At 47.3% G+C, this 18,052-nt stretch overlaps 1 protein-coding gene across 1 annotated transcript in view; it reads right to left on the reverse strand.

Moving 5' to 3' along the window:
• CABLES1 (Cdk5 and Abl enzyme substrate 1) overlaps positions 1-18,052 on the reverse strand; it is a 107,272-nt gene that overhangs the window by 32,591 nt on the left and 56,629 nt on the right. Inside the window, exon 4 of the mRNA XM_061169388.1 lies at positions 10,502-10,579. Coding sequence (XP_061025371.1) covers positions 10,502-10,579 — 78 coding nt within the window. The remainder of the gene's footprint in view (positions 1-10,501; positions 10,580-18,052) is intronic.

Consider the following 18,052-nt stretch of genomic DNA (forward strand, 5'->3'; position numbering starts at 1 on the left):
AGCTTGTTTTGAAAGGTGGGATTTGGCAGGGCCTCTTAGCACTAGCAACAAAGATCAAAACAAAACAATCATCTTGTCATATTCCCTATAAGCCCATGCACTAGGGGGAAAAAAAAGACTGGAAGGAAATAGATCAAAATGTTAATGATGCCTTTGAGGTGAGGCTCAGTAATTTTTAGCCTTCCTTTTATTTTTATGTATTTTCCAGATTTTTAAAAATAAGCATGTACCATTGAGGAAAACAACGTAAAGACCAAGTAAAAAAGCAGAGCTGCAGATGAATCCCTTTTGTTTGTAGAAACACTCACTGGCTACCTCACCATGAACAGGATTGAGATTTGCCATGTTGGGGCACATCTAGAAAGACTGCTCAAGTGGCTCTGTGACCAGACAAACATGTTACCAAAGTTAACATTTAATGAGTATCTACTAACAGGCTGGCCGGGTGCTCAGACTGTTCATACCTAAGTTTCCAGTTAATGTTCTCAGAACTCTGAGGTTGACATTATAGCCGATTTTATAGGTGAGTAAGCCTGGGACTGGAAAGGTTAGTTAATTTGCTGGGACCAAGGATCCTGTCCGAACCAGCTCTCTCCCATGCCGATGGCTCCTGGCTTCAGGGATGGATAAGGGCTGTGGTTTCACTGATGGGGCCATGAGGGACAGAGTGGACATGAGTGGGTTTCTCGTCCCCACTCCCACTTTTCTGGAATAACTCTGATGTTAGGGGTTTTATTTACTGGTGTTCTGTGTAAACCTGTGTTAGAAGAACGGTTTTTTTCAGCGAAAAAAGAAGAAGTCTGCAAACCACAGGACTAGACAGTCTCCGAGTTCCTTTTAGCTCTAAAAGTCTATCTTCAGATCTGAAGAGTGCTCCCTGTCAATGAGCTCACATGAACGGGCGTTAGCTGGCAAATGGTCCATGCCACTTGTCCTTTAATGAATTAGCTGGGAGACACCCTGAGAAGAAGTTGCGATGCCCTTACATCCAGGAAGGACTTCCACGCACTCGGAAGTGGCTTCTGCTCATCGAGCTCAGCCAATAGGCCTGCTGTTTTGAAAGGCAATCCATCCCTGGTAATGATTCGTGGGACTGTGGGCTCAAGTGCTGGTTATTTGACAGGAGTGAGCACAGCCTGTAGCCCGTCTTCAATCTAAGCGTGCCAGTAAATCCCGGCATCTTCCCAACACGTGCACCCGAGCACAGATGGCCACACGGGGCCACAGAAAGGGCAGGGCAGTGAGGACCGGGTTGTGCACGTGCGTGCGCGTGGGTGGTGGTGAGAAGGACCAAGGCAGAGGCTTCGGTTCACCCCCCAGACATGGAGAGGGGCTCCAGTGACGGGATGAAGGCCCCCTCTCCCCCCAGCACTGACCTGGGAAAACGGCCCTCTAACGCTACGCTAGATTCAATCCAAAGTGTGTCCCTTGCCATAAGCGAAAGCAGGAAACGTGAAAGGAAAATCATGTGTTGCTCTGCTCACAATGGGGCTGTTACTTACACTGTGATCACATGATGCCGGTTCTGAGACGTTCTGGCAACCTGAGTTGACTGAGGGCCGGGTAAGCCAGCCGCTGAAAGCCAGGGAACTCCGAGGTTGGCAGAGACTGTAGAAGCCAGGCGTGACCTCAGCAAAGGGCCTCGGCGCTCTGGGGTTTAACGTGCAGGGTGCAGCATCTGTGAGTGACTCTGAAGGAGCACCGAGTGCCCGGTTGGTGGTGCCGTCCAGGCTGTGAGGCGGACATGGGAGAGACACCTGGCGAGGCAGGTCGGGCTGGGGGACCTTGATGGGGCTCGGCACCTGCACGTGGGTGCAGCTGGAAGCCCTCTGTTGTCGTCACCGGGCTTAGCAACTTTCACTGAGGGTGCGACAGTTACTCGCAGGGAAGCAGGGCCCTGAGGTCCATGTTAGAGCATCCTTGTTAGCACCGTCCAGGGCCTTCCTTCTGACTGTCCAGCACCACTTCTATGGAGATGCCGCAGGGACGAGGTACCAGGCTGAGGGCTCCTGAGAAACAGCCCTTGCTCCTGCTGACGCAGAGGGCGTGGCCGTCATTTGCTGGGGCAGTGATGTATCTTCATAAAACTAGCCACTTTTAATAGCCTGTGGACAGTCCTCAGAAACACCACTTCTCCTCATTCGTTCAACAAGCATAACAGGAAGGAGTACTGTGCACTGAGCACTGTGGACACGGCTGTTGGACTAAGACAAAGTCACGCACTCAGGGGGGTGAGGACAAGCTACAAAGAGGTTAAATACATGTGTGAGCGCTATGACAGGCCTAAGCAAAGGCCCCACAGAACATGAGTGGACTCCTGCGGGGCCTGTGAGGGGGGCCGTAGGACCTGGGGAGGGGTGCCTGAGCAAGAGGCCTGGAGGAGAGGTCCGGGTTTGGTCCCGGCTGGAGGGCCGCAGGTTGGTGGTGCTGCTTGTGGCTGAGCTCAGAGTCCTGGGGTTTGGTTATCCATGGAGTCTGATTAGAACATGTCTCCTTTCAGGGAAGCATGGTGCGGGGAGGGAGGGGACCCTCTGAGGACCCTTCCTATGGATCCTCGCCTGCCGGAGGGCTCCCTCCCAGGGCTGATGCTGGGTTGGGGGTTGGACTCCCTTGGTGTCCTCCCCAGGTCCAGTTCGGGGGCAGGTGGATTCTGCAGGGAGTCACGGTGGCAGAGGCCAAGGCTGGCTCACAAGTCCCTGGAAGGCTGAAAACTGCATTTCCCATACCCCCGCGGGTGACCCAGGTTCTGGCATGGGAGCACTCAGTGAAGCCGGGAGACAGAAGTGAGTAACACACGGGGAGATCAGGGCGTCTGTCGGGCATCAGGTGGAGGCATCAACAGCAGCATTTCCACAGGAGGAGCCCCGGACTGGGCTGCATGTTTGTCCTGGCTGCACGGCCTCCCACTGGGTTGTTCCTGGGCGTCTATACTGGTTTCTCTGTCATTCCTGGACATTCTGTGAACTATCCTAACTCCACTCCCTCCCACCCCAACCGTCAGCGAGGATCCTGCTGTCTGAGTGTACCCGACCCTGCGCTCTGCCCCTCCATGCCCATCACCGCCCCTGTGGGTTCAGGCCACAGGCATGACTCTGAAATCCTAAAGTGAAAGAGCGGGGACAAAGGATAGTGATTAAAAGCATCTTATTTCATCTAATGGAAGACTTCCTGAAGTGTTGTGCGTGAGCAAACTCTGTAGATCCAACGCTATTTTAAGAAATAAAATAAGAAAGCTTATTAAGAAAGAAACAAAGCTCTTAATTGTCAAAAGCCCTGTCACCAAGCCTTTTGTAAAGTGAAAACATATCTGGTGCTGCGAATAATAATCCTCTAATGTAACTGTTTGGCACAGTTTCTCAAAGAGAAGCCTTTTCTATGCATAGTATGAAGACAGTAGAAGACCCTTACCTGTCCCGGAACTGCTTCCTGGTGGTGCCTGTGGGGTGACCTGGGCGTGGCTGGGAAGGTTTGGGGAGATGTGAGTCAGCAGCCCATCAAGGTCGCGAGCCAGTGACGCCCACACACGGCCCAGGTGTCTGCACGGTGTTGACACCTGGAGAACGTGCCTACCCCCCCTGCCCCGTGCCCCGCTATATGCCTTCCTGTTCTACAGTTGACAAATACCCAGGTGGGAGAATTACACAGATGACTTTCCACCCAAGACTCCACCCAGAGATGCCTGGGGTTTGCCCTTGGAGGAGCCCAGGCTACAGTGTAAATGGGCACCCTCCAAAGCCACCACCCAGCACCATGGCCACCAGGTCCCCAGGAGGTGGCCCTCCTGCGGCACATGACAGAGCTCCGCGTCACCCAGTGCTCATCTGTCAGCCAGTGAAGCCCGCGTGTCACTGGTCCTGAGCCAGCAAGCCCAGCCCCAAAGCAGTGATGCTGCAGGGAATCCACTGGGCATTAGCGCTTTCGGGACGGCCTCTGGGGGGTCAGCTGGCCCCAAAGCAGCGCCTGCAGCCAGCCTGCCTGCCCCACCTCCTCCCTCTGCTGCTGCAGCCATGCTTCCCTCTGCCCCAGACTCTGCACCTGTAAAATGATAACTGGAGAATCTGCCTTCTGAGGTTGTTGTGGAAATTAAATGAGCAAATGTTTATAAAGCTCTCAGAACAGTGCCTGGAACACTGGAAGCATTATTTACCTTTCAGCTTATGTTATTACCTGCATTTGTCATGTTCACGCAATATTTGACTACACAATCAGCTAATCCTAAGGAAACACGCTCTTTTCTCAGATAGCTGTATCTGTAAATCAAGGCAGGGAAGAACAGTTTGGAGACTGCTGTAGTTGGTAAGCAATCAGAGGGGTTGCTTCAAGCAGAAGCTCTGGAAATCACTTTGTGAATAAGCCTATTGTCAGCTTTGTATAAATCTGGTAGCATGCAAAATGACCCCAAACATTTCACATTGTTCTCAACTCTGGGTTGCTTTAGTACCTATCCTTTTAGCCCATACCAGAATAGAATGTACCAAATAAGACTGCAGAACGTCACTAGATCTGTACATTTAAAAAACTGCACAGAGAATAATTATTCAGATGTGAGGTCTAAAAGCAGCTGATGGCTGGTGGATGGGCAACGTGAACAGTATGTTTCATTCATAAACTCCTTGTTCAGCCAGCCTTACAGCTTCCACATTAGCAAAGCGGACGAGGATGCGAACACAGAGGCAAGCATTCTGAGCTGGCAGGATCTTTGGAGAGTGTAGTCAAACCTCCCCATTGGACAGTGAGGGAACCGAGACCCCAGGGAAGGCTGGGTGGTGGGTCTGTGACAGTGACATCCCAGGACCAGGCCTCTCAGCACAGCTCCCTTCTTTCTGTCCCCACTCCCTCCCCCTCCCCTCACTACACAGGCCTGAACCCTGCCGTGTCCTCAGCAATGGGATTCCAGCTGGGATGGCGCTTTATGGAATTCTCTCAACAGGTCAGGCATTGTGGAGACCCTGCCCGGAAGTTCATGAGCCAGAGTGTCCTCGAACATCCTTGGAAGTCAATGCTGAGGCTGGAATATCCTTCTCTACCTCTCCGACACCTCACACTTGCAATCTAGCTGAAGTGCCACCTTCTGTGGGGAGCACTCCCCGATCCCTCTGTCCGAATTCACCCAACTCTTCCCTCTGTGCTCCAGCTGCACATTGCGTAGGACTCAACTGTTTGCTCTTTGGCTTGACGGTTAGTTTGTTTACCCGCTTGTTTCTGTCTCCTACCATTAGACAGTGAGCTCTAAGGGAAAAGAGGCATTTTCTTGTTCACCACTGTATCCCTGGATACTGCCTAGAACACAGTAGGTTCAACAGACTTCGTGCAGTGAATGAATGAAGTCTGCTGTGCAGTGTTAGCACCTGAATGTCTACATGGAAGGCAGGCAGGGATGGCAATGTACTTGGAGGGGTAGGCGGGGCTGAAGAGACTATACAGAGCAAACATCTGGCTTTTACTGAAGATTGTAGATTTACTGTAAATGTGGATGTTGATCAAGATTTGGGGGCAAAGCGCTCTCTACCGCCTCTTTGGGGCTCCCCAGTTGTCTTGGTCTGGCCGTTCACATGTCTGGCCTCCTTGTTCAATAATAAGCTCCTGGAGAACAGGTCTTACTCACCCCTGCACCCTCCCAGCCTCCAGCAGGGCCTCACACTCACTAAGGGCAGAAGAAATGACCAAATGCATGAATGCAAGAATGAATGGATGGATGGTAAAACCTCTCCTAACACTGTCCTGTCCGCTTTTGTCACCTGATGTTGGGAGCCAAAATAAGTATTCAGTTCAGTTTAAAGCCAAGAACAAAGCTTTGGGGTCGGGGTTGGGGGGAGGGTGAACCAAGATACGAGGGCAGGACTTGGGAAGCTCCAGCACAGCACAAGAAGCCAGAAAACAAAACCGGAAAGAGATAAGGCCATCCTGATAGATGCTTTCCATGTAAGGGAGGTTCAAGTACACAGTGGATGAACTCTTGAGTTTCCTGTTTTTGAAACTTTCTTACAGTGAAGTTGGAACTGTACATTGTCCCCTTCAGCAGGGGGTTTGTGCTTGTCTGGAATAATCCGGCACATGCGGCCTAGTCCACATGCGTGTGTAAGGACAACGGAAACGCGGGAGCTGGAAACCACAATGTCAGCAGGCCGGGGTGGCCGGAGTCCTGGGCTCTGGCGCTGCTGGGTTTGCTGGCGGTGTGAGTGAGTCTCATCCTCCCGGGGCCCCAGGGGCCTGAGCTATGATGCACGGAGGCCATACCATGTCATCTCTAGAGCCCTTTCCAGCCCTGAAATTCTAAGACTCATGTCCTGGCCACAGAGAGAACTTCAGCATAAAAGCAAAGGAATTTTCCACAGTGGAAAGGCATTAGTTACTATGTACACAGACTATCGTACTTTAAAATATATATGTGTATAATTTACTAGGATAAATATTTTTTATTATTCGAACACAGCTGTTTCCCAATAATTAGTTTGAAAAAATCATAATTATGATGTGGCAGACATTCATAAATAGGATGTCTGCTCATCAAAAAAATTTAAAAAGCAGAATGCTTTTTTTTTTACATTTTAAAAATTGAAGTATAGTTCATTTACAATGTTGTGTTAGCTTCAGGTATACAGCAAAGTGATTCAGTTATATATATATATATATATTCTTTTCCCGATTCTTTTCCATTATAGGTTATTACAAGACGTTGAACATAGTTCCCTGTGCTATACAGTAGGTCTTTGTTGTTTATCTATTTGATACATAAGCAGAATGCTTCTTAACCCTGCCACTAATTTACAATATTTTGAATTCTGTTCAGAGTTTCTTATGTGAGAACTTAAGGAGGATATGCTGCAGAAATAGGCATGCTCTTTTCTCTGTTAGGTATTATGAAGGACACGATTATGTGTTTTATTACAGAAAATTAACCCTTCTGCACCATGGTTTCCTCATCTACAAAATTTGAAGAATTAGTGTGTTCGAGTTTATTCACGTCTAGGATGTAAAAGGTTATCTCCTGTGATCCCACACACTGGTTTTGCTTCTCTATCTGGAGCCATCGGGCAGAATAGCTGACACATCCTATGATATATCCTCCTGAAACCCACGAGGGCTTCCCAGCAGTGGGGAGGAGACCTGGGCTCTGACAGGCCCTGTTTCCCCACATCCCGGCTGCCAGCTAGCACTTCCCTGAGGTGTTCAAAATGTGGAGGGCCACTTATTTCCACAAGGATGTCAAACAGAGATACTCTGGGTGATCTCTTCCCAGGTAATTTAAGTTACAATGCATCCCTATGGGCTTTGCATAAAATGCAGTGATCTTCAAATTAACGGCACAGGTAGTAACCTTCCATCCTCGTTCTAGAGAGGACCAAGCACAGGCTCACAGAAGGTAAGTGATTTGCCCAAGTGAAAAACTGTAAGTCTCTAAGTTCTCCACATGAAGCCCTGCATTTCTTTTGCTGTAAGAAATCCGGGGACCCCACCTGCCTCTCTGTGCCAGGCGCTGGGCTGGATCCCAGGCACCCAGCGAACCTCAGTTAACTTCTGGGAGGCGGTTATCATAAAAGCCCTACTGCACAGACGGGTTTCTGTGAATACAGAGTTTGTCTCACCTGTTGGCCAGAGAGAGTCACAGGAAGCCCTAGGCTGGACAGACTCAGGTTCAAATTCCCGTTCTGACAAAATATATAAAGAACTCATACAATCCAACCACACAAAAAAAACCTGATTAAAATGGGCAGAGGATATGAATAGACATTTTTCCAAAGACATACAGATGGCCAACAGGCATATGAAAAGATGCTCAACATCACTAATTACTAGGGAAATGCAAATCAAAAGCAAAATGAGATATCACCTCATACCTGTTAGAACAGCTATTATCAAAAATACAAGGAATAACAAATGTTGGAGAGGACTGGAGAAAAGAGAACCCTCGCCTTTTCCACTGTTGGTGGAAATGTAAACCGGTGCAGCCACCATGGAAAACTGTATGGAGGTTCCTAAAAAAATTTAAGAATAGAACTACCATACGACCCAGCAATTACACTTCTGGGTATTATCTGAAGAACATGAAAATGCTAATTCAAAAAGATATATGCACTCCTATGTTCACTGCAGCATTACTTATAATAGCCAAGATATGGAAGCAACCTAAATGTCCAATGATGGACGAATGGATAAAGATGTGGCACATAGATGCGCGTGCGCGCACACACGAATACTATTCAGTCATAAAAAACCCTGTGATCTGTGACAACATGAATGAACCTTGAAGTTATTATGCCAAGTGAAATAAGTCAGATGGAGAAAGACAAATATCGAATGACTTCATTCATATGTGGAATCAAAATGAAACAAAATAAAACAAAAACAAACTCATAGCTACAGAGATCAGACTAGTGGTTACCAGAGGAGGAGGTGGTTGTGGGGTGATCGAAATGGGTAAAGGGGGTGAAATGTATGGATGGCGACTAGACTCACGGGGGTGATCACTGAGATATTGAACTGCAATGCTGCACACCTGAAATTTATTTTTTAAAAATTCCCATTCTGGCCCAAAGTTGATGTTTGAGACGTTAAGTCTTGAGGACCAGTGGTTTTATCTATAAAATGGAGATAAGCACTTGGATACCATAGTGAGGGGACCCCAGGACTTGGAAATAAGATCATCTTTTCAAGAATGAAACAAACACGAACACTTCAAAGATGAAAATATGGAGAAGCCAGATTGTGTTAAAGAAACAGAATGAGTCCTTGGATAGGAAGACTTGGCAGTCACCTGACTGAATACTCTTAGCCATTATTAAAGGTGGTGATTAATCATATGTGAAATTTTTATGTGTCTTCCCTCTTGGTTGTAAGTTCCAGGAGGGCAGGAACCAGATCCATCTTTCCCTACCTTTACCTCCAGGACCTAGCCACACAGTAAGCCCTCAATAAATGAATAAATGGAACATAGCTAAGGACAGAATACGTTCATCAGAAAGGTGAGCAAGGAAAGCCCAGAAAAATAAGGCTGGCACCATAGTGTCCAGGCAGGTCCTCGCTGTGAGAAGATGTACTTGCAGACAGACTGATGATTCAGATCTCCTGGAAGTGCACTTACAGGCTAGTCACACTCAAACATTCTGAGCCCTGGGGCCATCACTTGTAATTAGATCAATGAACTGGGCTTCTGCATCACACATAGGTCTGTGAGCTGGTACAAACTACTGACCCAAGAAATAAGCCTGCTCTCGGGGGTGGCCAGACCCAGGACCACAGCAGGTTGAAAAGATAAAGAAAACCTTTCTTTTTTCCCTTCTACTCAGTAGAGTAGAAGTCTCTTAAGGGCAGCCCGCTGACCACACACAGATGGTCCTACAAACCTCAGAGCTGCAGGATTTGCTGTTACATTTTTTAGAGCACCTACTTTGCAAAGTTGTCGTGAGAATGCAGATAATGAAGAGGGCTGGCACAAAGTAAGTGCTCAATAAACAGTAAGATTATTATTGCTCTTTAAGGCACACATCTAATAAATGACTGAGTCGGCATTCCATGAATAAAAGATGCCCGATGTTCTGTCCCATGGAGCTTACAGTGTAGAGTAAAAATAAGGACCATGGTGAGTTTAACAGGATGAAAGTCTGACAGGTCTGCAGGGGGAAAGGGAAAGTCATGGTGAACGGGGATGACCAGGCAGAGCCCATGGAAGGTGGTGGGAGAGGAATAAATGGCAGTGTTCGGGTGTCATTGTTGCAATGACCAGAGGGCAATACCAGCATTTAGTTTGCAGAAACCAGAGCTGACATCTCACGATGCTTCCGGCATCCTACGCAGGGAACCATCCTGCCCTAAATACCAGCAGCTCCCTGACCACAAATAGCGGATGCAGTGACCAGGTGAGGGGGCGAAGGAGTCAGACTCAGACGGAGAAACAGCACAGAGTTCGGGATGTGGAATGAGGAGGGGGAGCTTTGCCAGGTCAGAGCCTCACTTACTTCTTTTTAGAACAAAGGAGGGGCTTGTTGACCTAGAGAAGCGTGCAGCCCTCCGGCCTGTGGCGAATCACACAGGTCTGTTCCTGATGCCACTTTGCTTTGTGCAGCTTGCTGGCCAGTGCCCAGCCCCCAGCCCACAATGCAAGGAGGCAGGATGGCCACGTGGTTTGTCGGATTCCTCTCCTGAGCTGCCTTTCTCCAAAAGTTGATGAGGCCCAGAGGGATGGGTGGGCCCCAAATTGCTCTTGCTTTACAGAATTGTAAGAGGTGACAAAATGCACGTTTAGAAACAGCAGGCAATATGGTAAGGACACACATGCGCGCGTACACACACACGCACACACACACACACACACACACCAATAACAGGGAAGCTTCCTGGCTGAAAAGAAGGTGGAACTTTTTTTTCTTTCAAGTTTACAAATACTAAATTTGCAGTGTCAAAGCAAGGCAAGTTCTTTGAAATGGAAAGGGTGGTCACATTATACACATGGTGTCAGAAGTTTTCACCCAGAGAACTACAAAGCAAGCATGCATATACATACCCAACTTGGGCACTGTCACGATACGGCAGCACTGAAAATATACTACAGAAGGATCTTCTGCCACTGATAAGGACTATTCTAAAAAAAAAAAAAAAAAAGAATAAATAACAAACACACTAAATGCAAAGCCTCTTAAATAAATTAAAAAAATCTATAGCAATTAAGCATTCATGGAATTCACAGCAGTATTTGCACACTCCCGCCACCTCCTCTGACAGATGGTATTCTGCTCCCCTTGCAAAATGCAACCTCAGCGCAGCACAATTACACTGCCTCTCCTCATCCGAATTTTAACATGGTGAGACTCTGGCGAGGGTCTCCAAGGAGCACACGTGAATCCATTCTCTGGTGAGAGAGGCTGGCTGTGGGCCGCATGTATTATACAGGATGGAGCAGACAGAGCTATGGGTCCGGGGTGCCCAATGCTGGGGGAACAGTCATGCCACATTTAAACCATCAATTTCTACTTTGCAGTAAACAATGCAAGAGCAATAGTGCCAGAAACCATGAGCAGGAAAGACACTCAGATGCCACTGTGATCATTAGGGTTTTTCATATGCTGGCAGCGTGTTAGGTTCTGAGAATAAATTGAGGGAACAATTACATAATCAGTCTTAGCCTCCATTCCTGCTATAAAGATACTACTGGAAACAGTTCTACATGACGCTCTTATGCAATCAAAGGCACTTAAGAAAACAGTAAAAAAAAAACTCTCAAAGGTACTTATCTTGGCATCTGAGAATAACTTGCCAAAGAGAACTGCTGATGAAAAATTGGAGAAACAGTGGAGGAGATTAAAAACCAACATCCTTTAGCACAACAGTAACACACATCAGATATGGAGCTTACTGACTTTTGTCATCTTTTCCCTCAATAATTATAAAAATAAAACCAGGGGAAAAAAGCAGTAGTACTAACAGCATCAAGGTTTGGGTATTCTGACCTTGTGTTAAAACTATGATATTAAATTGCCTACATGCTCAGGATTAAGTCAGCTTCCCTGGCAGGCAAACCAGGCCCTTTGTTTTCTGGCTCTTTCTGTCTCTCTGGTCTCAACACACTTGATATTTGCCCCTGCATTTTATCACTCATCCATGCTAAAGTACTTGCAGTACCCCACCTTTAAAAAATTTTTTTCATAAGGTCCCTGGTGGGGACCTTTTTTTTGGCTGTGTGGCATGCATGCAGGATCCTAGTTCTCTGACCAGGGATCAAACCCATGCCCCCTGCAGTGGAAGCAGGGAGTCTTAACCACTGGACAGCCAAGGAAGTCCCCACCCATACTTTAAAAAAACCCTGTTGTTTCATATCTCTGTCCTTTGCATGCTATTTCTTCTGACTGTTGTCTCTTACTAGGTATGCTGGGTGAACTCCTATTTAATCTTCAAAACCCAGCTCACGAGTCACCTCCCCAGGAAGCATTTCCTCCTCTTTCATGGAGTTACTCATTCTCTTTAGGGTGCTGCCTCTACTCCTTATTTCCACTTCCAGGAGCACCCTGATCACAAAGTGCTGCTAAACATTTGCTGCCCTCTTCTAGAGGACGAGTTGAGGGTTTCGTACACGGCAGCCCCTCCAGAAACACAGTCTGGGCAAGGTCGGGCTTCAGAGCAGCACCTGAGTACCCATCCCTGGGAAGGCAGGACCAAAGCTACATTCCCAGCTTCAAATACCAGCTCTGTCACCTTTGTATAACCTCAAGCAGCCCACCAATTCTTTAGTTTCCTCATCTAAAACAACGGGATAAAATGAGTAGATATCTTATTGGAATGTTGTAAAAAGCAAATGAGTCCCTATATGGGAGAGCCCTTGGAACAGTGCCAATAATACACACTCAATAAATATTCATGATTTTTACTGGGAACTGCCTTCTTGGGTCGAGGTAAGTTTTCCCACCAGAGTCTGTGGATTCAGAACCTCTTCAGACCTCTGTGCTAAAATACACAGGCCTGCTAAAGGTGAAAGGTCGAGGAAGGACGCTGAAGGCTGACATGTGTGGCCTGTCACAAAGGTGTAACACGTACACAGAGGCACTGCTTTCAGCCCTTTGGCCCTGTGCGGACAGTGTCTGACCAGGCAATGTCTAACGCCATCCAGGATCCTTAAGTGTTCTCTCTTATGCCAAAAACTGGCTTCTTGTTCTATTCCCAGAACCCTGGGGAGTCTCTGTTGGCTGTGAGAAGTTTTGATCTCTTCCAGGTAGAATATTCTATTATAGCAATGATATTCACTTAAGGACATTAAAAACATGCAAAGAACTTCGAAAGTCAGAGCAAAGAAAATCACAGTTGGTGGGTGAGTACACTGATACATGAACACAGCTGAGGAGCGTCCACTACCCAGGGGTGCATGTTGGGTACTGGACACACATGTGGAAACGCATTCTCAAATTCTGTATTTCATTCCCTCCATGCCCAAGAAGCAAGAGAGAGCATACTTTAAAATGCTGGTATTGTGGTTTCAATCGTGTTCCCCCAATAGATGTATTGAAGTCCTAATCTCTAGAACGTGTGGATGTGGCCTTATTTGGAAATAAGGTCATTGTGGATGTGATCACTTAGGAAGAGGCCATAACATATTAGGATGGGCCTTAGATCCAACGACTGGATTTCATAAGGAGAGAGATTTGGAGATTTCCAGAAGAATACAGAGAGAAGAAGGCCACTTGATGACAGAGGCAGGCATTGGAGTTAGTCTTCTCAGCATGACTGCCAACACCGCGACCACTTCCACGACCACGTCCATTACTGCAAATGTTACTATGACGACAGTGCAGGCCTCCACTGCCTGCTAAGGTGTACCTTGTCCTACAATCCAGGGAGGGGTGGAAGATTTCTGAGAAACAAGTTATAGGATCTTCCTCTCCTCCTCCCTCCCTTCCACAAATATTTTTGGAGCACCCACTCATGCCAGACATGGTGCTAGGTGCTGGGGACCCGCTGATGCATGACACAGACAAGGGCTCATCCTCACAAAGCTTATGGTTGTTGGGTGGGAGGTAGTTACACAGGGGTGTCACTTCTCTGACTGGGGACTAGAGGGCGCTATCGCACATCGGAGGGACAGTTAATCTAGCTTGAGGGAGGCTAGGTGGGCTTCCTGGAGGAAGTGATGGCTAAACTGAGACCTTGGGGAGAAGGGACAACAGGCTACAAGGAGAAGATACGTTGGCAGAGGGATTGGTATGAGTCAAGGCTGGGAGGAGGAGTGGAAGGCCTATTGGAGAACAGAGAGTACTGTAAAACTCTTCACTGACTTCCCTTGCCTAACCCATCAGGGTCTCCACCCCCTCCATAAATCACTTCGACCAACACTCACGGCACACCCAAAGCTCAGGCTGGTAGGCTGCTCTCTAGAACACCCACATTGAGTCGTATACTTGCTAAGATCAGGTCTGGATGCCCTCCACCTGTTTCTGCCAGTTGTATTTGTTAGTTATACTTTGTTCATTAAAGATTGCACAAACTAATGCCATGTGAAAATCAAAAAAAGGAGAAACGCTGTTTCTATAAAAAATAACACTGAGTGCTTTAAAATTTTTTCAAACAAGGCAAATCACTAAAAAAAACAAAAAACAAAAAAACCCCTGCAGTTGAAATAGGTATGGGCAAGACATCTATAAAAAAGATAAGAAAGAATTGTAAAAATCTAAAAGGATTCTACATTTAGTTTCTTGGGTCACTTTAAAGAAGTTCAATCTGGACATGGAAGCAACAGGTGGGAATGATGATAGTGTGAGGTCAGTGCCACAGAGTCTGCTCCGTGAGCCCCAAGGCAAAGAAAGACCTGGCATCACAAACCTATGGAATGGGCGATCGCCAACATGCCTGAAATGAAAGTGTGGTGTTTGAACTACGTATGTCATTTCTGTGGGTATTTTTTCCAGCGTTTACTAACCTCTTCCCTTGACCAAGCGATTACTGTAAATAATTCAGCAGAGCTGGACCTGGGGCTCAGGGGGCCTGGGGCGGTTAGGATGGCGATGGTGGCAGGGCCTTGGCTGGGTGAGTGCCCCCAAGGGTGGGGAGTGCAGTGAGGAGAGGGGGACAGAGAGAGGACAGGCAGCAGAGCGCACGACTGCAGTGAGAGAGAGACTGAGGGAGCGTGGAGTTTGCCAGGGCTGCCGTAACAAGGTGCCATGCACCTTGCCCTGTGGCAACGGCTCCCACAACAGAAATCAATCATCTCAGGCTTCCAGAGGCCAAGGTGTGGAGGGCCAGGTTCTCTCTCTGAGGGCAGGACCTGTTCCCGGCAGCTCTCCCAGCTTCTGGGAGCTCTTTGGCTTGGAGCAGCATAACCCCAGCCCTCACAAGGCCGCATGGCGTCTCCCCATGTGCATGGCGTCTCCCCATGTGCATGTCTGTCTCCAAGTTTCCCCCTTTTATAGGGACACCAGTGATTAGATCAGGGGCCACCTTGCTCCAGCACAATCTCATCTTTTTTTTTTTTTTAACATCTTTATTGGAGTATAATTGCTTTAAAATGGTGTGTTAGTTTCTGCTATATAACAAAATGAATCAGCTATACATATACATATATCCCCATATCTTCTCCCTCTTGTGTCTCCCTCCCACCCTCCCTATCCCACCCCTCTAGGTGGTCACAAAGCACCGAGCTGATCTCCCTGTGCTATGCAGCTGCTTCCCACTAGCTATCTATTTTACATTTGGTAGTGTGTATATGTCCATGCCACTCTCTCACTTTGTCCCAGCTTACCCTTCCCCCTCCCCGTGTCCTCAAGTCCATTCTCTATGTCTGCGCCTTTATTCCTGTCCCACCCCTAGGTTCTTCAGAACCTTTTTTTTTTTTTTTAGATTCCATATATATGTGTTAGCATATGGTATTTGTTTTTCTCTTTCTGACTTATATGACAGGACTCTAGGTCCATCCACCTCACTACAAATAACTCAATTTAGTTTCTTTTTATGGCTGAGTAATATTCCATTGTAAATATATGCCACATCTTCTTTATCCATTCATCTGTCGATGGACACTTAGGTTGCTTCCATGTCCTGGCTATTGTAAATAGAGCTGCAATGAACACTGTGGTACATGACTCTTTTTGAATTATGGTTTTCTCAGGGTATATGCCCAGTAGTGGGATTGCTGGGTCGTATGGTAGTTCTATTTTTAGTTTTTTAAGGAACCTCCATACTGTTCTCCATAGTGGCTGTATCAATTTACATTCCCACCAACAGTGCAAGAGGGTTCCCTTTTCTCCACACCCTCTCCAGCATTTATTGTTTGTAGATTTTTTGATGATGGCCATTCTGACTGGTGTGAGGTGATACCTCATTGTGGTTTTGATTTGCATTTCTCTAATGATTAGTGATGTTGAGCATCCTTTCATGTGTTTGTTGGCAATCTGTATATCTTCTTTGGAGAAATGTCTCTTTAGGTCTTCTGCCCATTTTTGGATTGGGTTGTTTGGTTTTTTTGATATTGAGCTTCATGAGCTGCTTGTAAATTTTGGAGATTAATCCTTTATCAGTTGCTTCATTTGCAAATATTTTCTCCCATTCTGAGGGTTGTCTTTTCATCTTGTTTATGGTCTCCTTTGCTGCAGCACAATCTCATCTTGACCAGTTAATTACATCTGCCAAGACTCTATTTCCAAATAAGGTCTCATTCTGAGGTACAGAGGGCTGGGGCTCAGCATAAAAATTTTGGGGGGATACCATCCAGCCCATAACAGGGAGGTAGGAAGGAGGAAAACAAGCTGAGCGTGGTGTCACAGAGGTTAGAAGTCCCCTCTGGAGCCCTCTCATCCTTGCTCTTCCAGGACAGCACTGGTCCTGAGTGTGTCCTAAGCGTGGCCCCTGCCCCGCCCATCTACTGGCCCTAATGATGGTTTTCTTCTCAGACTGCTGCGGACCACTGGTGGGGACCAAGGTCTGGACTCCCCCCGGCTCCCAGGCCCTCTCGTCAAGCAAAGAGTCGAAACTGAACCACCAAGGGAAGGTTCTCTCCAACCTCTCAACCTTTTTTTTTCTGTGGCTCATTTTATTTCCTGTAAATCAAACTGGTGGAAAAGAAGCAACAAGCATTCCCAGGCCGAGCACTTTTCAGCGCAGTACATCGCACGGGAGAAGCACCAAGCACAGTTGCTTATGACTGAAAATAATTTCTCTCAAAAGCCTCATGCAGAGTCACAGAAAAAGCCAGCATACCCTCCGTGCTCCTTAAAGAGGTACAGATAATAAAACCGTAATAAACCCTGCATATGGTGCTGACCCAGCGCCAGCCCCAGCTGGGCCCCCGGGTCTACAGCCCAGCTCCTCCTGTGGCACCAGGGAAGAAGCAGAGGACAATCAATGGGGCAGTCATGTTTGAGAGCAGCTCTGGGGGCCACTTCGGTGGCAGAACACGCTGTGTCCAGGAGTCTCAGTGAGGTTTGGGGGTTATTAAGGCTCCTTCAAGTCTATCCACTCTCTGTCCTTCAGGACTGAGGTTTTGCTGACAATTGGTTAGAAACACCGATGATGATACTGATAAAGATGCTTCCCTGCCAGCCTCCTGCTGCTGGGGGGATGGAGGGTTCTAGTCTTTTAATAAAGAACAAAAGTTCTGGGGGTGGGGGGCGGTTCCCTGGTGGCCTAGTGGTTAGGATTCTGAGCTTTCACTGCTGTGGCCTGGGTTCAATCCCTGGTCGGGGAACTGAGATCCTATAAGCCGCACGGCGCAGCCAAAAAGAAAAAAATAAAAGTTCTGGGAGTAGAAATGCATGCTTGGGAAGAGGCAGATGTTTCAGGGAACCTCACAGAAGATGCCTGACATCTATCGAATGGATGGAGAGAGAAAAGGCGATGACATATTTCTTCTTTCTAGAAGGCCCGTCCAGAGTTGGTAACTAGCTGTTTTGTTTTTTGAAACGTGCCACTTCCTCCAACTCATTTTTCAAACTAAACTAGGCTGACAGATCGGAACTGATGAGATGACAAACGAGGTTTTAATTTAGTTATGACCCATTCGCCCAGTTCCCTCCAAAACTTTCAATATAAAAATGAAAGGCTACAACTTGACTTCAGTTACTGCACTTTTTTTTTTTTTTTTTTTACCATCTTACTTTACAAAGTAGATAAAAGCTGCGGGAATCTTTTATATTTTTGTTTTTCCTACTGAGTTCACCCTTTAAAGAGACAGCCCTCGAGCTCGATGCTCTGTCCATTATCTCAAATCTTTTTAAGTCTCTTTGAAAACTCCTGTCAAGGGATGAGACAGACCAGTCCACTCACTGCAAAGATCACTTCTCTGCCTGTTCAGAACGCAGTGATTCTCACGACAGACCCAAGAGGGGGGCGCTTCCGGTGCAAGTGGCAGCCATCGCTTGTGCTCGAGGCAGACATTCGAAAACCAGATGACTTCAAAAGGATGCGAAGTAATGCCTGAGGGAGGGTGACGTCCACTTGAAACCAGAGCTCTTGTCTTCCACTGCTCTCAAAGACAAGCGCCCAGAGGAAAGGTCCTGTCCTAACAGGACCATGAGGGTCACTGGACATAATGTGTCTTCGGCCGGTGGCTAGTCTTCAGTCTTCACGCTCACCTTCCATT

The sequence above is a fragment of the Eubalaena glacialis genome, chromosome 15 (assembly GCF_028564815.1).
Source record: "Eubalaena glacialis isolate mEubGla1 chromosome 15, mEubGla1.1.hap2.+ XY, whole genome shotgun sequence".
Taxonomy (NCBI): Eukaryota; Metazoa; Chordata; class Mammalia; order Artiodactyla; family Balaenidae; genus Eubalaena; species Eubalaena glacialis.